General features: G+C 38.7%; 1 protein-coding gene across 4 annotated transcripts in view; it reads right to left on the reverse strand.

The window, feature by feature from the left end:
• The window catches only part of CHD7 (chromodomain helicase DNA binding protein 7), a 132,570-nt gene that overhangs the window by 58,254 nt on the left and 55,162 nt on the right, over window positions 1–19,154 (reverse strand). For all 4 annotated transcript variants that reach the window (XM_082045020.1, XM_082045021.1, XM_082045022.1 and 1 more), the window contains one exon: window positions 509–930. In XM_082045020.1, the coding sequence (XP_081901146.1) occupies window positions 509–930 (422 nt within the window). The remainder of the gene's footprint in view (window positions 1–508; window positions 931–19,154) is intronic.

Genomic DNA, 19,154 nt, shown 5'->3' on the forward strand with positions numbered 1-19,154 from the left:
TCTGTAAGGGCTGTACAACTTGTAACAATGCTAAGTACCTGAATTCTTTATCTAGAGAAAAGTGTCATCAAATCTATTTACTCTAAGCCTTCATCTCTGGATTTGGTCAAACTTATATTAGTGCTGATGCAATAAATTTCTTAATACACAAACCACATACAAAGACAGATGAGAATCAGAAGAGTTAGTTTTGAAATCTAACACATCCAGACATTTTTATGCCTTGAAAAGGGAGAGAAGGCAAGGAAAAAAAAAAAGGGGGGGGGGGGAGGCGCATAAATCAACCTTCTGCCTTTCCACCTTGTTTAAAATAACTGTAAAGCCATAAACAGGAAAGCCAAACAAGAGAAATGTGCCCAAGTTCCTCAAAAACATGATGTTGTAGATGGTAGAACACAAATGACAAAACAAGATTTCCTCTCCACCCACGCCATTTAGCACAGATGCTCTAAAAATCCCACAAACACACTGTTTTTCTCTGATCACATATAGAAGTTTCCTGACTTACCTAGCCTTTTTGCTGGTCTTAGGTTTTGGCGTGGTATTTTTTGCTTTCTTTTCCTTTGGCTCTTTGGGGGTCTTAGGGACTTTGGGGGTCTTGGGTTCCTTCTTTTCCTTGGGTTCTTTAGGATCCTTCGGTTCTTTTTTTGCCTTAGGCTTTTTCTTTTTCTTCTTCTCTTCTTGGGAGCAATCCACTGAGTTTCTGCTTAGATTCTGGCTGTCAAGTCCCCCAGGAAAGTCTTCCTTACCAAAACCTTTACTGGGACCTTCTGCAGCAATGTGATTGTTTTTCTTCTTCTTTTTCTTCTGCTGGGGCTGCGGCTCAATTGATGGCAGATAATCATCGCTTTTCACTAGCTGGGTATTCGGTCCACTAACCTGAGTCATATCCGGCACTGGTTTCTCTAAAAAGGGTTCCGACGGAGAATGCTGAGAGAGACAAATAGAAATAAACTTGTAGATTTGCAACTTTAAAACTTTGCTCTTTTGGAGCAAGATGTTACAGAGGGAGAAAATACTAACCAGAAGATAACCTAGTGGCGTATCTGAAACATTGTACAGTAAAACATTAGAAAAACAGAGCTTTCTGCCGTTACAACAGTAGCAAAATGACCAGAAATTCTTGATATAGCAAGGGTAAAATTACTCTAAAGCTTGTATATAAACTGGAAGTATAGAGAATATTTACAGTCTTCAACATTTACATGCAAAAGGAAAGCAGTTATTTCAGATATTTCAAAATAGTTGTTAGTAGAATGAATAACTTGTTACAAATTACTCTTTTGCACTGGAATTTCATCTTCCAGGAAAACAAAAAAAAAAAAAAAAAAAAAAGTTGAGGTTTGTTTCTAGGCATGCAAAGGAAAATAAATATATTCACAGGCTGTATTTATAAAAAAAATTAATCAAGGCAATTTACGTTGTTTCAGCTGTGACAGGAGGTATTTTGATCAGCACCTGAAGGATTAAGCCACTTTAAAATGTAATATAATGTTACATTTTACATCAAAAGATCCACAGCTCCCTACTTGTAATTGAAACAGATTTGTTCCTGCTACAAGATTGGACAGAGAACTACCTTAACTGTTTGTGAACCTGTAAAAACATCCTATTTCAAAGTCTGTATAGTGTATCAGGTTTACACCAGAGTTAAAGTACATTAAAATCTATATATAATTACACAAATGTCAAGTGCATGGCCTAAACACACTGGATATATTTGCAACTCTTTTTCTCTTCGTGGTTCTGTGCTACACAAAGATCCAAGAGTACGGAATGAAAAAATTTCTACCATGACTTTGCAGCAAAGCTCTAACCCACTTCTCATTGCCTGTCCATGGTTATAAATGCAGAACAATGGTGATTTTTAAAAATAAAAGCAACAGCACAACACCCTACTGATGCTTTTCTTGTGACTGCATACACAGTCAGAGCATTTTCCCCACCCTCTTTCTCTCTCCTTTTCTCTTCCCTAAAAATTAAATTGGGATGATTCTAGGTGGAAGCGTTCTCCATTAGCCTTGATCACAAAGGCTAGCCATTTGAGATGTTTGATCTATTGAAGTGGGAAGAAGAAGGGTTTACAGCAAATCAGAATTTTACTTCTAGGAATAGCAGTGCCTGTGTAACTGTAATGTTGTTTGTTGTTTTCTTTTCTCTGCTTTTTATTCAAACTGGCCTTAGGAGAGGCAAGCGTGCAAATGAATGACTACAAACCCAACCCCTGAGCATATGGAGAACTGATGGGTATACAGAGACCTATACTTTGGCCACCTAGATCTAAAAAAAAACCAAAACCAAATGCACTTAAGATTTAGAAATAAAATTCTTAATATCATTACATGAGAAAGCAAAGGCATATGTATTTTTCCAAATATATTGATACACTTTTTTGAATGTAAACAAATGGAACCAGTGCAGTCATAACTATTTGTAGCATTTCTTTACGGTAGCCAAAAAACACTGTGCCCTGCTGAGTGCACTCCCAGACTCAGAAGCTATCCAAGCAGCAGAAGGAGCAAGGCTGTCAAGAGTGAAGATGAGACTCTACCGCCATTTGGCAGAGGTTTGAATGGTACAAGCAAGACACCACAGTTCTTCATGAAAGAGACTCCAGCACAAGAGGGAAAGCCTGAGTGATGGACTGAAGATCTGGGTCTACTTGTCTTAACCAAGGACTTCCAAGGTGACTTCTGCACGTTTCTGTCCTCCACCTGTTTATTAAGATTCTCTTTAGTGCAACAGGGTCTTTGTTGCAATGGAAACTCCGTTCTAATGCAAACCTGATACACCCATTGCATTAGCATCATATTAATCAGGCCCACCTCAAGGCAATCTCATGCTGGGCATCCTCAAGTATCAACCAATGGCTCTTCTAGAAACCTGCAGTCACCCATAACACTTATGTATCTTCCTGCCGGAAAGTTCACAAAGACTGGATAACTGCATAGGAAACACTGATCCCAGGAAGTCAGTGGTGCCAATGAGCTTTGCAGTCCAATTATACATTACATAAACTAAGAGATATTTTTAAATCTTCTAATTGGTTTTGAATTTGGTTGACTGAATTGAATGTCTCATCAGATTCATTCTGTGACACAGAACAAAACTGTCTCCTCTATACCTCAGACCGTTACGCATGTGTACTGTCTAAAACTTCTTTTTAGGTAGGAAACTACAGGAATATTACACAGATCACCTCTCATTACTTCTTATCCACAGGCTTTCAGAGCAGTACTTTTAACCTACATTTTCCTAAGGTAGTCGATATATTTCTGTATTATCTGACATTTCACTTCACGCATCCTTCGTTTTTCAGAGACCTCGAGTGCAAGTTTCATCAATGTCTTCACCAAGCTGTCCACCCCAATACCCGTTCCTCTTTTTAAATACTGTTCACTTGCTGTGTCTAACATAAGAAATCTAAGTTTTTCTTTCCATTATTTGTAAAATTTGCATTGAGCAAGTACCTTGTGTTTGGCACTGCAGTGTTTGTTTGCTATATGAAGAGAGACTTTTACAACTATCGAAAAGCTTATGTAAAAGGCACAAATTTCTAAAAGAAATCAAAATTGGTAGTTTATTTTTCCTCCCCTTAAGCACATGAAACAGGCAAGCCAACAAATGTTGAGAGCCATAAGAACTCCAATAATGCCCTGTAAATTTAATTCTATAAAATTTTCAAGGTTGCACCTTCACTAGTGATATGACCATGTCACTGAAATCAATATGATGTTTTATACGTGCTTGAGTACTCTCACTACCTTTTAAATCTAATTCAAAAAATTAATCCTTGTCTCCTTTCTAAGACTTGTGGGTTGTTTTTGTTTGCTTGTTTTAGAAGTCTGAACAATGACTTCCAGCACAGTCATACGCAAATCCAAATGTAAGGCAGACAGCTTTTCAAGTCTCCACAATAGCAACATCAGCCCTTCATGATTTGACATTTGTGGCTTTAATGTAAGGTCTGGCCAGAAGGTAAAGGAGTGAGAATGGCAGCAATTGTTGCCGCACTGTAGGACTCAGTAACTCATTCTGGGAGATGTCATCCTATGAAAATTCAGATTCTTACTACCTCAAAAAGCTTATCCACAAGAGTCATCCTCAGGCTCTAAAACAACTTAGACTACACATTAGACTTAAACATTATGTATAAAAAAATTAAAAACAAAAACCAAAAACCAAAAGAACAACAACCTTGATGCCTTTTATTTGCAGTACCAAGTCAAGTGCATTAACAAATGTACAAATTAAAATACTATGGTTTTGTTTCATATCATCCACAGTCTCCAAAACATTAAGCTACAAAAAGCTCACTCGGCCCTGATTAAGCTTTGGTTGTATTTCCTATTAACTGAAAATACACTACTTTTACCACATGCTACTTGCTTTGCAGCTTGGCACATCTTGTAATTCTCTTACATGTGAACTTTTAAACTGTAGCACTCTTTCAAATAAATGGGTGTGATTAACCTTATTTTTCTAGGAAGCCTGTGCCTACACTTTTGCAATATGCTAAAGCGGTTTGTCCCTAACTGACAACCCCACATTGCTCCCTAGTGTGAAGCTGTGTAGGAGCAGCACATATCTAGTGAGGAGCTTGGAAGCAGCTTGGAAGATGCATTTTCTTACCTCAAACCAGTTGTCTGCTCTTTCTTAAGGAGGGAGAAGAGGAAGAAGAACAGGCTTTCACTAGTAAATATTAGATTAAGCCCACCACAGGGAATTATTTCAAATAGTTCTACTTCTTGAAATCTACAAAGGATTAACTCTAGTTGGAGGGTCACAATTTCTAATGAAAGGAACCCATCTTCCATTTACAAATTTTTTTAAAAAGTATATTAAAAATTTTTACCAAAAGATTGAAAAAACTGTTTGCATACCTGACAGAAATCACTTCTCTTGCTGCTTTTAGTAATAACAAAGCCACAATTTAGTATGTTGGTACAGAATTTAATCTTCCACAGGAAAGACACCAGTGAAGATTAAACACAAATAGGTATTCATCCTATTTGATATTGTAGCAGAATTATTTTTGGTATTATTCGAAATAAGGTGAAAAAGGTGCTCGAAAATATTGGTGTGTTTACTAGACCCACATCTCTTTAAATCTTTTAGAGAAAAGCTGTTTTTGTAAACATTTAACAAAGAACAGATGGCCTGTTTTAATCATGTGAAAAAACCTGGAGCTCACATTAATACTCCTACCACCAACTACTGTGGCTACTCACCTCCCTACCCAGCAGCATGGTACAGTCTGCAGTAATACCATTTAATTTTACAATGGACATTTTCTCATCAATTCCCACTGCTCGACAGTTAATCAATGCTATTAACATGCAATATCACAATGCAGGACACTCCTAAAGATTGCAGCTTATTAGAGGAAAACAGAGATTCTTCAGGAACTCCGAGGAGTTAAAATAATCTACAGCTCAACAGGTTACCCAGTAACCTGTAATGTAACCTGGTAAATATGCTCTTGTGAACAATATCCAAGCAAATTTTAAACAAAAGTATCTTTTGAGAAATTGTTTCTGGAGTGAAAAACAAAACAAAACAAAACAAAAACACACCTCATTTTCTGGAATTCAAACTTATTTTTAAACTTCCAAACATGTATCACCAAGATCTGAAATGTTAAAAATGACGCTGCCTGCATTTCCCAGCTGCTTACAGGTTTAGAGCTCAGCTCGTTCTCCGCAGCCCAAAGCACAGGTAGATGTTTTGCCTCAACCCAGGCCTGTTACATGGAGTAGCAAGATGGACAAGACATAGGATTAATCCAGTGGGGTTTAGTGGCAGGGAGAGGGGTTAAGGAGGAGAATCCTTCAGCTGCTTGAACAAGGACTGAACCACAACCAACTGCACTTAAGCACTGGAAGTAGCTGAGAGTCCCTTCCCCAGCCGAGCAGCAACTTGAGCCAATACTGAGCTTTCTTTAGGAAGTATGAAGCAAGAACAGCAAAGTATGCAATGTGACTCAGCTAACTTTGCGAAATTTAAACATCAGCACCAAACTAAAAACTCCCTGGTCATTTCCATAATTTAAAAAAGAACTACTGTAACCACAATTTGTTTAAATTTTCTTGAACTTTGGCTTATTAACTAAGTTGTGTAACAGTAGAGCAAATGCTCAGTCAGTTCGCACTGGCTCCAAAATACAAACTTCTCCAATATGATATATATACACAATGGATAATTTCACGTTAGGTAAACCTTTAGTGAATATTCTAATTTGCAGCAATTGCAGTCCTATTAAATTATCACCTTCACTTTCAAAAAGTTATAGCAGCAACCTGCAACTAGGAAAGTTCTTTTAAAACAGAAGACTGGCTACAGCATCGCTTCTGGAAGCGGTTCTACCCGGTGCCACAGAGATCACTCGTTTTGAATTTGTATCCTTCCTGATAGCACAGTCCCCAAGGTATTATAAGCTACGACATGTAAAATTGTTCCAAAATTATTCTTTTCAAAGGTTAATGAAAGGATTCATCATCCCTCTGGATTATTTAGAACAAACTACTCATCTTGACTATCCTCCAAACAAATAATTTGGAAAGTTTCTGTGTCACGTCTCTACACGTTGCCTTGTCCCTGCAATTCTCAACTTGTCTCATCAACACTTGGAGCATTAGGCCTGTCTTGGTGCTCCTCCATGTGCAGCACACTTTGGCTTTTCTAGACCAACATAAATACTTTCCAGACACTTTCTGTCTGCAAAGCTCACATTACTATTAAAAGCTCCAGAGGAAGCTTCTGAAATCACAACCAAATACTAATACTACATTCAGCAACAGTACAGCTGTACAGTATTTTTTCAGATACTAGCTAAAGTCCAGAAACATCCTCAAGACTACACTCACACCCATGACTCTTTCCAAAATCTGTTTCACTAATCACTTTTTTCTCCTTCATTGTGAATTATGATCCCTTTTCTGTGAAACTACTGCCTTGAGTTGAAGATATGTCTTTTTTATTTACTATACGAAAATACTCAGTACTACCTTAAAATATTTTGGGCAATATGATGCTGTTTAGAAACAACTGGTATCTCAGCACTTCAGAAACCCCTCTCAAAAAACTGTAGCTCCAAAGTTACAACTTGCATTTATAAACAAACAAGTGTGGTGTTGTCAGTGATCTTCCCTGCAATAGAGGGAAAGGCATCCCACAAGACCAGAATGAAACAAGTCTATTTTGCAAATAGACTCCACAGGAATCTTGTAGTTTAGTAAACCTTGTGCCACACTTCTACAAAACACAGATGAAAACGTATGAAAACCAAGAATTCTATTAATATCTTCTTAGCAAGACACAATTTGGCAATTAAAAATCACTATGCATTAAAAAGTGAAGTGCTGCTGAAATACCACTTTATCTCTTAAATGAGTCTTAGAATTTTCTAAGTCTTCCTGCTCTGTTACTATTAATGAAGGCGATCTTTAAAAAACAGGTGCAACTATTAAAATGCTAATACTTGCTGATACAAAGTTTCCTGAAAACTCTGAATCAAAACTCTAGAATTCTGATGCCAGCAGCATCCTAACAGTGGAGTGGAAGTGATTAAAAGCTATCTTAATTCCCTCAGCCACCACTGCAGAAGTGCAGTCATTGACGATTTGGTGGAGCTGAAAATATCACCCAATTACTGTATATGGAAGAATAAAAACATGCTGTACAAAATACAGAATTCCTTAATTGAGTCTCAGCACAGATACAGTATAAGAATTATTTATTTTTTGGTCATGTACTTTGTGGAGTGACACAGAACATGAGTGATACTCATATGGCCACCCAAAAAGCAAACATCCCATTATATTTTACAGTAATCATATGTAGCAACACCATTTTGTGCTCCTATAAAGTGAGAGATATTACTAAGCCTATGGAGTACCAGCCGGTGCAATGAGCACTGATGGTTTGTTCACAGGTCAGAAACAAGTAACTTGTCCCGTAAGAGAACTCTCTGGTTGTCATCCATTGATCAGAATCGACACCAGGGTTGATGAGACAATCTCAGACAACTGCCACCTCTACAATAATGAAGCAAGTATGCTTCATATTAGCTTTCCACTTAAGCAACTGCAATAGCTACCAGATGGATGGCATATAACAACTGATGTGGTGGGCCACAGGACAATCATTTTATTACTACTGGTTTGTTATTGATATCTTTGTAATATATACTAGCTTAGAGCAGTACACATTACCAAGTAATATATTAGATTGCTCCTAATGCAAGCAGGGCAGGTCCTAAATACTACACAACAGTAGCCAGGACTCTCCAGTCTCCATCACCATGTAGAGTGGTGAAGGACTCTATTTTGGCAAATTTTTACTAGTGCTAGCTGTAGAGACGCATAGAAAGGGTGGGACAATTAGGTACTGAATTCGACAGGCAAAAGCCATATTGTTCATGCTGACAACTCGTCTACCTCAAGTCTGCCTTCCCTGCACAGCCACGGTCAAAGGAAACCTCACTTCTGTGTACGCTCCGTTATCAAGCAGTCGACACGGCAGAACCATGCTAACGTGACATTTACCACAGAAGTTTTGAAGAGTTTATGCTGTGTAGTCTATAACACAGGTAGGAAAACGACAGGCAGATCAGCAAGAGTCCTACTGTAGAATGACCCATAAGCATCTTTTTCTTAACACCTAACTTCTGCCAAGAAAGGCCTGTATTTGAACATGTGGTTATTTTCTTTTTGGGAAGTTACGTTTATGAATTACACCCAAGCACAGCTATGAAGATGCATAGAGTTTACTACAGAATTCCTTGGATTAGAGAACATCCAAGAGGTTCACCACTAGTCTTTTCCAACCCCTCTAAAACAAGGTGGTGGCTGCAGATCTCCAGGCAAGTTAGGGAAGTCACACAGTAAAGTAAGAACACATCAGGATGAAACAGCTTCCAGAGGACCTAGTGCCATACTTCAGCTTCTGCAGGAAAAGGGAAATAGGGGAAACACCTTCACATATTCAACCAAAACAATAATATTGAAACTGCTATTATTAAATACAGAAGCATCGTAAAGACTAACTGGACATTTCAGCATATACACAGGTTGAGCTGTTGCTCTTGTGCTTGCCTCCACGTTCCCCACAGCCCTCCAGCTCCACTGCGAAAGCGAAGCAGTTGCTCTGAAATAGTAAAAACACAAACGTCCTCCCTCTTGGACATGTTTCACAGCCGTGCTTTGACATCTAAGGTCCCAAGGGTAGAGGGGAAGCAAACTGCCCCGCGCAGCAGCCTCCTCCCTCCGCCAGCAGAATTCTCTCCATTCAGTTACTGAACGTCAAATATGTAAAGATCCATCTTCCCTGAAGGGTAACCCGTTCCTACATCACACTGTATCGCCAGTTATGATGCTCTGGTACCAACTTCAACTTCCACTTGACACTCTCTTCCCTACACAGAAAAATAAAACCTGACAAAACAGTCCTGACTTAGTGTATGAAGCACTTACAGTCTGCCCATAGTAATTAAAAGAGACAAATGTCCCCTAAAATTTTGTTTTTCTACAGAAGACTTAAAGTCACCCAGAGAACCATCTTAGGAGAGACCTTACTTAGCTCACATCTACTTCTGTCAATATGTTCCTCTACCATTATCAGATCTAAACTACAGTGGCACAGAACAAACAGCATCATGTTTATGACTAAGGAAAAAAATCAAAGACCAACATACGTGGTGCAAACGCTGCTTCTGACCGCAGACAACCAAAAAAGTTCCATTTGTGCTTTCACTGCTGCAAGCAGCAGTAACAGCAAAAGCATTTCTATTCTGGTACTTTTTCCCCCCTGCCCTTTAACCCCAAAAGAGTTAACAGGAAACCTTATTTAACAGGTTATATATGTAGAAATATAAAGTGAAAGGTAATAAGACAGACAGGTATATGTTTATGTAAGAGAGAGATACTACTACATCCCATAACAATATAAGGTGTATATGTAAATTCAAACACGATACCTTTTATAAAAAAAATTGTGGAACCTCTAATAAAAGTATGCTTTATCTGAATCCAGATAAAGTACATCTTCTCACACGTTACATCAAAAAAAAGTGCACTTTAATCTGAGGAAGGAAAAACAATTATAGAGAGAAAAGCAGCATGTCCGGGTGGGCTTTTTGTGGTTTTGGTGGTGGCGGTTGGGGGGAGGGGGGGGGTGTTTGTTTGTTGAGTTTTTGTTTGTTTTGCTTTGTTTTTACTAGATGAAGCTGAAGACTAGCAGGCCAGAAGATTTTTATTTCTCCTGCCTGCTCTGCAGCACCTAAGGGTCAAGTAAATAGAGGCTTCAGAAATACCACCTGTTTCATGGACATCCTGTGAACCCCAGTCTGTTGCTTCTAAGAATACAAAAATGCTTTTCAATGAATCAAAAGGACCCAACTGCACTGAAGACTGGAAGCAAGCACACTAGCAGCACAGATAAGCAGATGGGAGCAGTGTGGATAAAAGTGCATATTACCCCAATCTATTTACTTGGCACCACTGCATGTGTCTGTATTTTTTTTTTTTTACATTGCACCTGTGCCAGAAAGTCCTCGAACTCAGCTTTACACACTTCATGTCCATGACTACATGCCACACTTGTCTACTTGTACCATCACCACCTTTCTTCTGGGCTTGGTTATCTTCTAGTCTCCCCCTATCAGACACTAGTCACAGCCTGTTGTTTCATCCTTCTGCTGGTGAGCCACCTTTGTTTTGCCAGCACAGCTGCCCCGGGGCAGCCTCTGGCCCCTCTTCTGAGGGCATTCAAACACAAGGGTCTTCCTTCCCTGGGGCCAGCCCACCCGGGGGAAAGAGTCGGCAGGCTGGGGATCTCCTGGGGATCTCCGCTGCCCACCAAGCCCCTCTTGTAGAAATGCCTAAGGGCAGCAACTGAAGAGCTTTGCTATATCTCATTGTTTTATGAAGGTATGAAGTAACCACCAACAAAATGCTTTCAAATGTATTCTTAGTTATTTCTTAGCATACAGTGTTTGTTCCAATACATTAGGAAGACTTTTGATAAGATGTAAGTTCTCTCTATCACTTTCCTAACCCCTCCCTTAGACACACAGGCCCAACATTTTTATTTTAAAAATTCCACCCACCAGATTCCAGAGTTGCTAGACACATGTTTAAGAAGTCCACATATAGCAAAACTGTATCAATCAACAGTTTAACGACAAACATGCATTAAATTACAAGGCTGGTGAAAAGGGGATGCAATTCACAGTCTTTACTAAGAACTTCATAACTTCTCCTATTTCTAAGTTCTCATGAAAAAAGAGCAAGTTTTCCCCAAAGCTATAAATATATGTCATGTTCTAATAGTTCAAGAAAAGGGCAATGGCCTTAGATGTTTAAGATTTCAACAGATGTGACAAAGGACTCAACCCCCTGAGTTCTTACTCCTGTCCCTAGAAAAGGGAGTCCCACCATACTTTCACAGTACCTTCAAGTATAATGAAATATTCCAAATTCTTCCACGATTTGCAGCAAGATATTTTTTCAGTTTCAGCAGGATACCTTGCAGATAAAGCATACCAGCTTAAGAATAAAATCAAAAGATGAAATATTTTTGATTCATTACTTGAGCTGGTGCCTTCTTAAACAAACAAACAAAACCTACAACTTGTACTCAAGGCTTTTCTGCAACAAATTTTTAAAAACACAGAATTCTCCAATCCCACAGACTTCTAATATCATAAAATATATAAGGCACCACCAAGGCAACAGAAGTTTAACCAGTCTAAAACAACCTTTTTGGTTTTTTAAATGATTTTAATCTTTAAATTTGCTAACTTATTCTAAGCAAAAGGGCCTCATCTCAGAATTATCTCAAAAAGGCCATATTTGTTAAATGTTTTTTAGATATTGTAAGATTATATCCACAGTAGCTCAATCATGCTGTATCTACTGTTTATGTCTACTCCAAATCTCAATGTCTTTCACTTGTTGCTGTTTCAATTTCACAGTCCAGGTGAGCACACAATAATAGGATATACTCACAATTTAAATTATTTAAAAGTTAACGTTTTGTTTTTACATTCTAAATGCCATTTCGTTAGTCACAAAGAAGTTCCACATCACGAAAGAAACTCCAAAATCCCATTACCACTTTTATTTTTATTACTTGTCCCTAATAAATTGGAGTGACTTTCCTAACCTCTTTTTATCCAACATTAAACTGTTCCTGTCCAGCAGAAATTCAAAAGCTTTCTTCAGAAACTGAGCAAACGAGTCACCCTACAAATGAAATGGTAAACACCCAATGTTGTCTTGGGAAAATAATGTTTAAAGTTCACTGTAACCCTAAGAAAAACTATTATAAACTATAAACATATTTTTCTTTTTTTACATGGCAGTCTAAACCACTAAGCTTTTCAAATATTCAGAAACAAAAAATAAATGTTGCTAGTGACACTTAGAAAACAAATTCTACTTCCTAGTACTTCGGTTTTTACAATAATATCTCTACCATACAGGGTGACTCCTCCCTAGTTACTTCCAGAATTGCTGCCTCATTCAGCATACAGGACGATGAGACTCCTAGATTAAATCAGATCTGAATGACTAACGTATTATCCTGAAGAGAAGACTCATGTTACCTTGAAAACTTAAAGGGAAATTCTATCTGTGATGAAAGCATTGAACGTCAGGCTAGATAATTTACTATCCTTTTTTTCCACCAGCCTCAACTCACTATGATACTTTTTTTTTTTTTTTTTTTTTTTTACTTTTTGTTTGTTTGTTTGTGGCTTTTTTGGTCTGTTTTTTTTTTTTTAATTCTTTTAAATTACATACTCATTTATTTCTAACATGGAACTCCAGCAAAGGCCTTGCCATGTCCCCTATACTTGAGAAGCACTCAACCGCAACTGCAAGAGAGCACCTACTTGGAAAACTCCTGGCTTCAGCATCAGGGCAATACACTAATAAACGCACACTAAAACACCAAATTCCATGTCTATCACTCTGGTGTCAGGCAATAACCTAGCCCTCTGTCCTGGCCTCCTCCTATGTAAAATGGAAAATACACATTGTAGAAGAGTTTAGAAGATGAACGAATGAGAGGTTGGTGAGGTTTTTCTGTGTTATTATTAAAATTGCCATTTAAAAAGTTGATTTAGTTGTTAATTCTTTACCAAGATATGAAGAGAGGCAATGTTTGTAGGAAGAGTCTGTTTGTTTCATGAGATTCAGTAATATTCAAGGCTGGGTTTACTGGATGACAGTAAACAAATTATCAGGGCATACCTCAAATAATAAAAGCAAATGAAACAGCTATCTATATCAATGATCATTTTCTGCAGGTAGAAGCAAGGGAACAGAGAGAATGTGGTTGAATACAGAGATTACATCCTATTTCACAGGCATAAGGAGCATGTAGCAACAGTCCTACTTCGGATCTTTCTAAACCTCCAGCTTTGCAGCTTGTTACCATTCTGTTAACACAACCACTTAAAATGTGTATTAAATTACACAGTTTAACATTCTCTATAACTTTCTTTGCCTGTTGAAAGTCAGTATCAAGAAACCAAAGCACATACAAACATACCAAATAAAGAGTTCTTGCCAACTGTAGATGGAAACAAGGCAGACTTTGCAGACAGTAACAAACAATCTCTGTTTTCTGGATGTCCTCATCACACCCCTCGTTCAGAGGCACTGATGCTTACACCAGTATAAGTACTTAAAACCTCTAAGGTGTCACATATGAAGTTTGTGGGAAGACAACAAGAGAAGAGTTAAAAGCTACTTTTCTTTCTTGCATAAATATATTTACAAATATATACACATGTATTCAAACATTTAACTTCCACTGTTCTTCAGATTCCCTCTACTGATATCTGACCCCTTTCCCAAGCTACAGCTGTTTTCAAGTTCATTTTCCAATTTATATAAAAAACAAAATAAAAGCAACCTGCAATTAAAAAATCAGCTAAATCATGTGGGGTCTTCCCTGTACATCATACTCAAGATTTAATGTTTTCCATCCTGTCATACAGAAAACACCCAGTCCTCAGGTTAAAGAAGATCTATGAAGATAAAACAAAACACAACAGAAAAGCAAGTTTTTCTTTTCCTTCTCCTGTCTCCAAAAAGAAAAGAAAAATAACCTGAAAAACATTAACAACTTGTGTGATGGCCTTCTTACCGTTTGTTTTAGATACGCTCCTAAATAGTTATGGAAAAGCAGTAATTCCAGAAAAGTCTTTCCAATTAATAAGCCTTTAAAAACGCTTAGTTGATCAACTCATGGAAATCAGAGGGCAAAAGGTACAATATATCTTCAGCAGCGATGCATTTTACACCAACGATGTCTATTTTATGAGAGAAAAACTACTAAAGATTTAATGGTGCCAATTAAAGAAGCCAAGAGTTTGCATGGCTCAATGGCTGAGTCACAGACCTTTTGCCTCTAATAGGTTCTATTATAGCCCCCAGCTCAAGCTGTAGGAAGAGGATTGCAGCTAAGTAAGAATTAGTATTTTTAAATGTTATTGCAATGGAAGGTGTCCTTTAAGCATTGCACAGCTGTGATTCTAGCAGCACTAGAGCGGCTTGCGTTTACTCAGAATCCTAGTTTTATATGAGACACTCAGAAGTTTTTGGACAGCTCACGACTTCAAACCACTATCAAAGACATTAAGCCAATTAGTGTAAAGCCCTCACAAACTCAACTAGTATTTCCTATGCATTTCCAAACTTGAAATATTTCAGTACTTGTAATTTTTGTGCTAAGTTATTACCCCTGATTTTTTGTATTCATTTATATTTACACAAAAGAAGGTACGACTGGGTAGCTGAAGACTAAAGCAGTTTGCACTTAACCATAGGATGTCTATAAACAACTGGTGTGATGTACAATGAGGAGAAGAAAATTAAAATGTTGAAGTGCCTCTCAAGATGGCTCCCAGTTAACCTGGGGAAGTATGTGTGCCACAGTACAATATCATACAAAATTCTACCATCCACATCAACAACAATTAGACCTCAGACACAGGTACAGATTATGTTGAAGGAAAAGTCTAAATGGAATTTAACAGACTTTAGATAAATTCCTATTCATGAAAGCACCAGCATATCATAATATACAGGAAATAAAAAGAAGTTAGATGGGTAAAACTGGCACCAGAGCAAACTAGGTATAAAATCAGTGACTAATAAACTTAAGATAGACAGTCAGATGCCTGTTCCAATATTCAGAGTAATCCAATTTGGCTAAGAATTTCAAAAAAGGAGTACTGGGAGCAAAAAGCCAAGTGCTCTTTAAATTGAAGTCTGATAAGGTTATGAACTACTCTTCATAGGATGGTACATGTGACAGCTAGAGGCTCAACTCAGTGGGCCAGACAATCTTTACAAGTAGTATGCTCCTAATGCCAGGTGACAGTAGAAATCAACAGCAAAATCTTGCTTAGATTAAAAAATAAATGTGTTTTAACAAATGTGATCTAGAATATGACAAACACTGAACAAATTAATTCAGAAATAAGTTAAATATGCTTAGAACAACCATTTATGTTTTGTTTTCTAGGGGAAGGAAATCTCTATTAAGCAGACTAATAAGGCTGGTAAAACAAGCTTCTGGTTGCAGAAGTTTTATGTTCAAATCTGAAAAACGGGTTAGTTACCCAAAAGGCTTTTATAATTACACTGGTCAATATAGTCAGAAGAAACCTTAAGTATTATTACCTCTTTATAAGCCTTATTTCACAGATACCTCACAGAAAACCTCTGATTTCAGATGTTTGTATTTATAACATCTTTCTTTGACTAGACATTGTCTTCATTCGTATCACAATTGTCATACAAAATGCAACAGTGTTGTTTAAAACAGAAAGTGTTACTTTTTAAATAAAAAAAGATGCAACAGTCCCAGGGCCCTTTTGCAATGGCTTTTCTATTCCCTGGTTTGTACAATTTTCCCAAAACAATGCAGAAACAATTTTTATTTTTAGGTACTCTAGATGACAGAAATTTGAGAAAAGTAAAAATGAGCAATTTATTAAATTACTTATCATCAGTTGCTCATTTACACAGTTACACTATTTAAATTTAGTGACATACTTGCAAGGAGTGGCTCAGTGCAAGAGATGCTCGTACCCAATTGCTGGATGTATTGCAACTAAAAAGGCTTCTAAGAGAATTTCACTTCTTTATAATGTTGTTTTGGAAAATTTGTTCTTCCCCAAGAGCTTCCTACACACAACATACCTAATACAAGAGATTGGAATCAACAGGGATAAATTAAGGTAGAACAAATTCTTTCCTCAAAAGAAAAAAGAAAAAGTGTTTTCCATAGAAGCTACCCAGGAGCTCCCAGACCAGAATCCCATGGCCTGCTTTGATGGCTGTCCAGACCAGTTAATTAACAATGTAAACCCCACCCACTGAGGCAATTAGGTGGTTTACAGGGCCGGTTTCTTTTGGAGTAAGTTCACACAAGCTGGTATAGAGACACTTAGAAGAAAAGGAGAAGAGCAAGAGTTTTATCTTGTACACCTACTAGTAAGCACGTCAGACTCACAGCTAATAACTCAAAGAGTGAGACAACCTGCAGATCATTCATACTCATACTACTCAAAGCCCAGGTTTTCTTGTATAATATACATATAGTTTCCCCACACACATAATGTTTTCTTTGCTTTAGTTATGAATACAAGCATCTACAACTCACCAAATACATTCCTGAGTTAAAAGGAAAATAAGCTTATCAAATTTTGCATAATTCTGTGTTTGTGACTTCCAAGAAACAAAATGGTGGGTTTCTAGGATTAAACGAGGTAGGTATCTTCATGTGCACCGCTAACATTCCTCTTACGTGTTAGTCCCCACAGTTCTGCACGAGAATTTTGGATTATCCAATTAGATGTAGTTAGTAAAAGCCCTTTAAAAGTAGCAAGTTGCTTTCTGAAGCTGTAGTGGTTATATTTTGGATATCCTACAAGACAAAGCAAAACAGAAAACCACATCCAAAGGCTTTTTCCCTTTTTGAGGACACCCAAGTGCACAGGAGAAGCCAAGCTGGCATTGGGTAGAGCGTGCAGGAGCTGAAGTGGCAGCAGTTCTGGCTCTGCCCGGGGGAGGCCCCATGGGCAGCACCCCAGCAGGGCCTGCCCGGCCTATGGCGGCGGGGGAGGAAGAGGGAGGAGGTTTGTGGCCACGCGTTACCAGCTGCACATTTCCACCCTGTGAAATGGAAACAGTGATGGGGTTTTGCCTGCCCTGCCAGCGTATCCCCACTCACTCAAATTACTCAAAGCTTCTCTGATGGGAGAAGTTAACAGATGGGGAGGGTACACACCACAGGCTAAAGCCATCTTTTTCTAGCTGGCTTACTAATACTAACCTGTCAAACAGCTCAGGTACTGTGGTTTCATACTGTCACTTTCCACTACAAGACTTATAGTTCCAAAGAAAGGCCCAGTTATGACCAGCACCTTTCAAATTCAAAGGCAAAGATAACATTTTTAGCATACATTCTCTTCAGTCTCCATGTCCCTTCCAAAAAAAGGGGGCACTACACAATCCATTACTTCTAGGTGAGGTGAGGATACTCTGTCTTGATCAGGCAACACAGAACTCACCATAGGGACCACCCTGAAGGCATCGTAAGAGTGGCTTCGGTCAGAAAGGACCTTCAAACTTTATCTAGTCCAACCCTCCTGCAATGAGCAGGGACATCTTCAACTAGATCAGGTTGCTTAGAGCCCCATCCAGCCTGGCCTTGAACGTCTACAGGGATGGGGCATCTACCACCTCTCTGGGTAACCTGGGCCAGTGTTTCACCACCCTCATTGTAAAAAATTTCTTCCTTTTATCCAGTCTGAATCTACCTTCTTTGAGTTTAAAACCATTAGCCTATGTCCTATCACAACAGACCCTTCTAAAAAGTCTGTCTCCATCTTTTTTATAGGCTCCTTTTAAGTACCGAAAGGCCACAATAAGGTCACCCCAGAGCCTTCTCTTCTCCTGAACAACCCCAACTCTCTCAGCCCATCCTCATAGGAAAGGTTTTCCAGCCCTCTCATCATTTTTGTGCCCTTCTCTGGACCCTCTCCAACAGGTCCATGTCTTTCCTGTGCTGAGGACCCTGGAGCTGAATGCTGTACTCCAGGTAGAGTCCCACCAGAGCAGAGAGGGGCAGAATCACCTCCCTCAACCTGCTGGCCATGTTTCTTGTGATGCAGCACAAGATACGATTGGCCTTCTGGGCCGTAAGTGCACATTGCCAGCTCCAGTCCTTCATCCACCAGTACCCCCAAGTCCTTCTCTGCAGGGCTGCTCTCAATCCCTTCTAGCCCCAGGCTGTACTAATACCAGTGGTTGCCCCGACTCATGTGCAGGACCTTGCACTTGGCCTTGTTGAACCTCATGGGGTTCACATGGGCCCACTTCTTCAGCTTGTTCAGGTGCCTCTGGATGGCATCCCATCCCTCAGGTGTGTCAGCCGTACCACTTAGCTTGGTGTCACCAGCAAACTTGCTGAGGGTGCACTCGATCCCACTGTCTATGTCACATTGATGAAGATTATTAAACAGTACTGGTCCCAATACACCTCGCTAGGACAGGGGGTTACTACACTTTACACTGAGGTGTCACTGCTGTCATTTCAGACACCAGCTTGAGCAGATCCCATTTGAAGTGAGATTTATGTTACAATACAGAACTCTATTCTATCAGTTCTGTAAGCCTCTAGTAGCGGAGAAGTAATTCTCTGCAAAAACTTCCCCTATGCCTATTGTTGCTTAGCATATAAACCTGATCTCCTTAACCACCTTTCCCAGGTCACTTAAAAGCAGTTCACAGGGGACTTCAGAGATATACAGACCACAGGCTGAAACTACTGACTCAAAGAAATCTTAGTGGATACAAATGAGTTACAAAACCAAAAGAGAACGTCAGTAATCAACTCTATTTATCTCTTGAAGTGTGAAGACAGCAGTTCTCCAAATAGCCTTTTCATTGAAATATTTTATAAACTTCAGCATGACAAAGTGGGCTTGAAACCACAGAACTGTTAGAAATACTTTGATGTCATATATGCTGCCCAAGATCCATTTATGTCAAAGAACCCAAGATAGTTCTCAAGCTCTAGTTCTTTAGTCACAGCAACAAATGAAAAAAGCCTTGGAATATGTTATCTAA

The sequence above is a fragment of the Streptopelia decaocto genome (assembly GCF_964273445.1).
Source record: "Streptopelia decaocto genome assembly, chromosome: 2".
NCBI lineage: Eukaryota > Metazoa > Chordata > Aves > Columbiformes > Columbidae > Streptopelia > Streptopelia decaocto.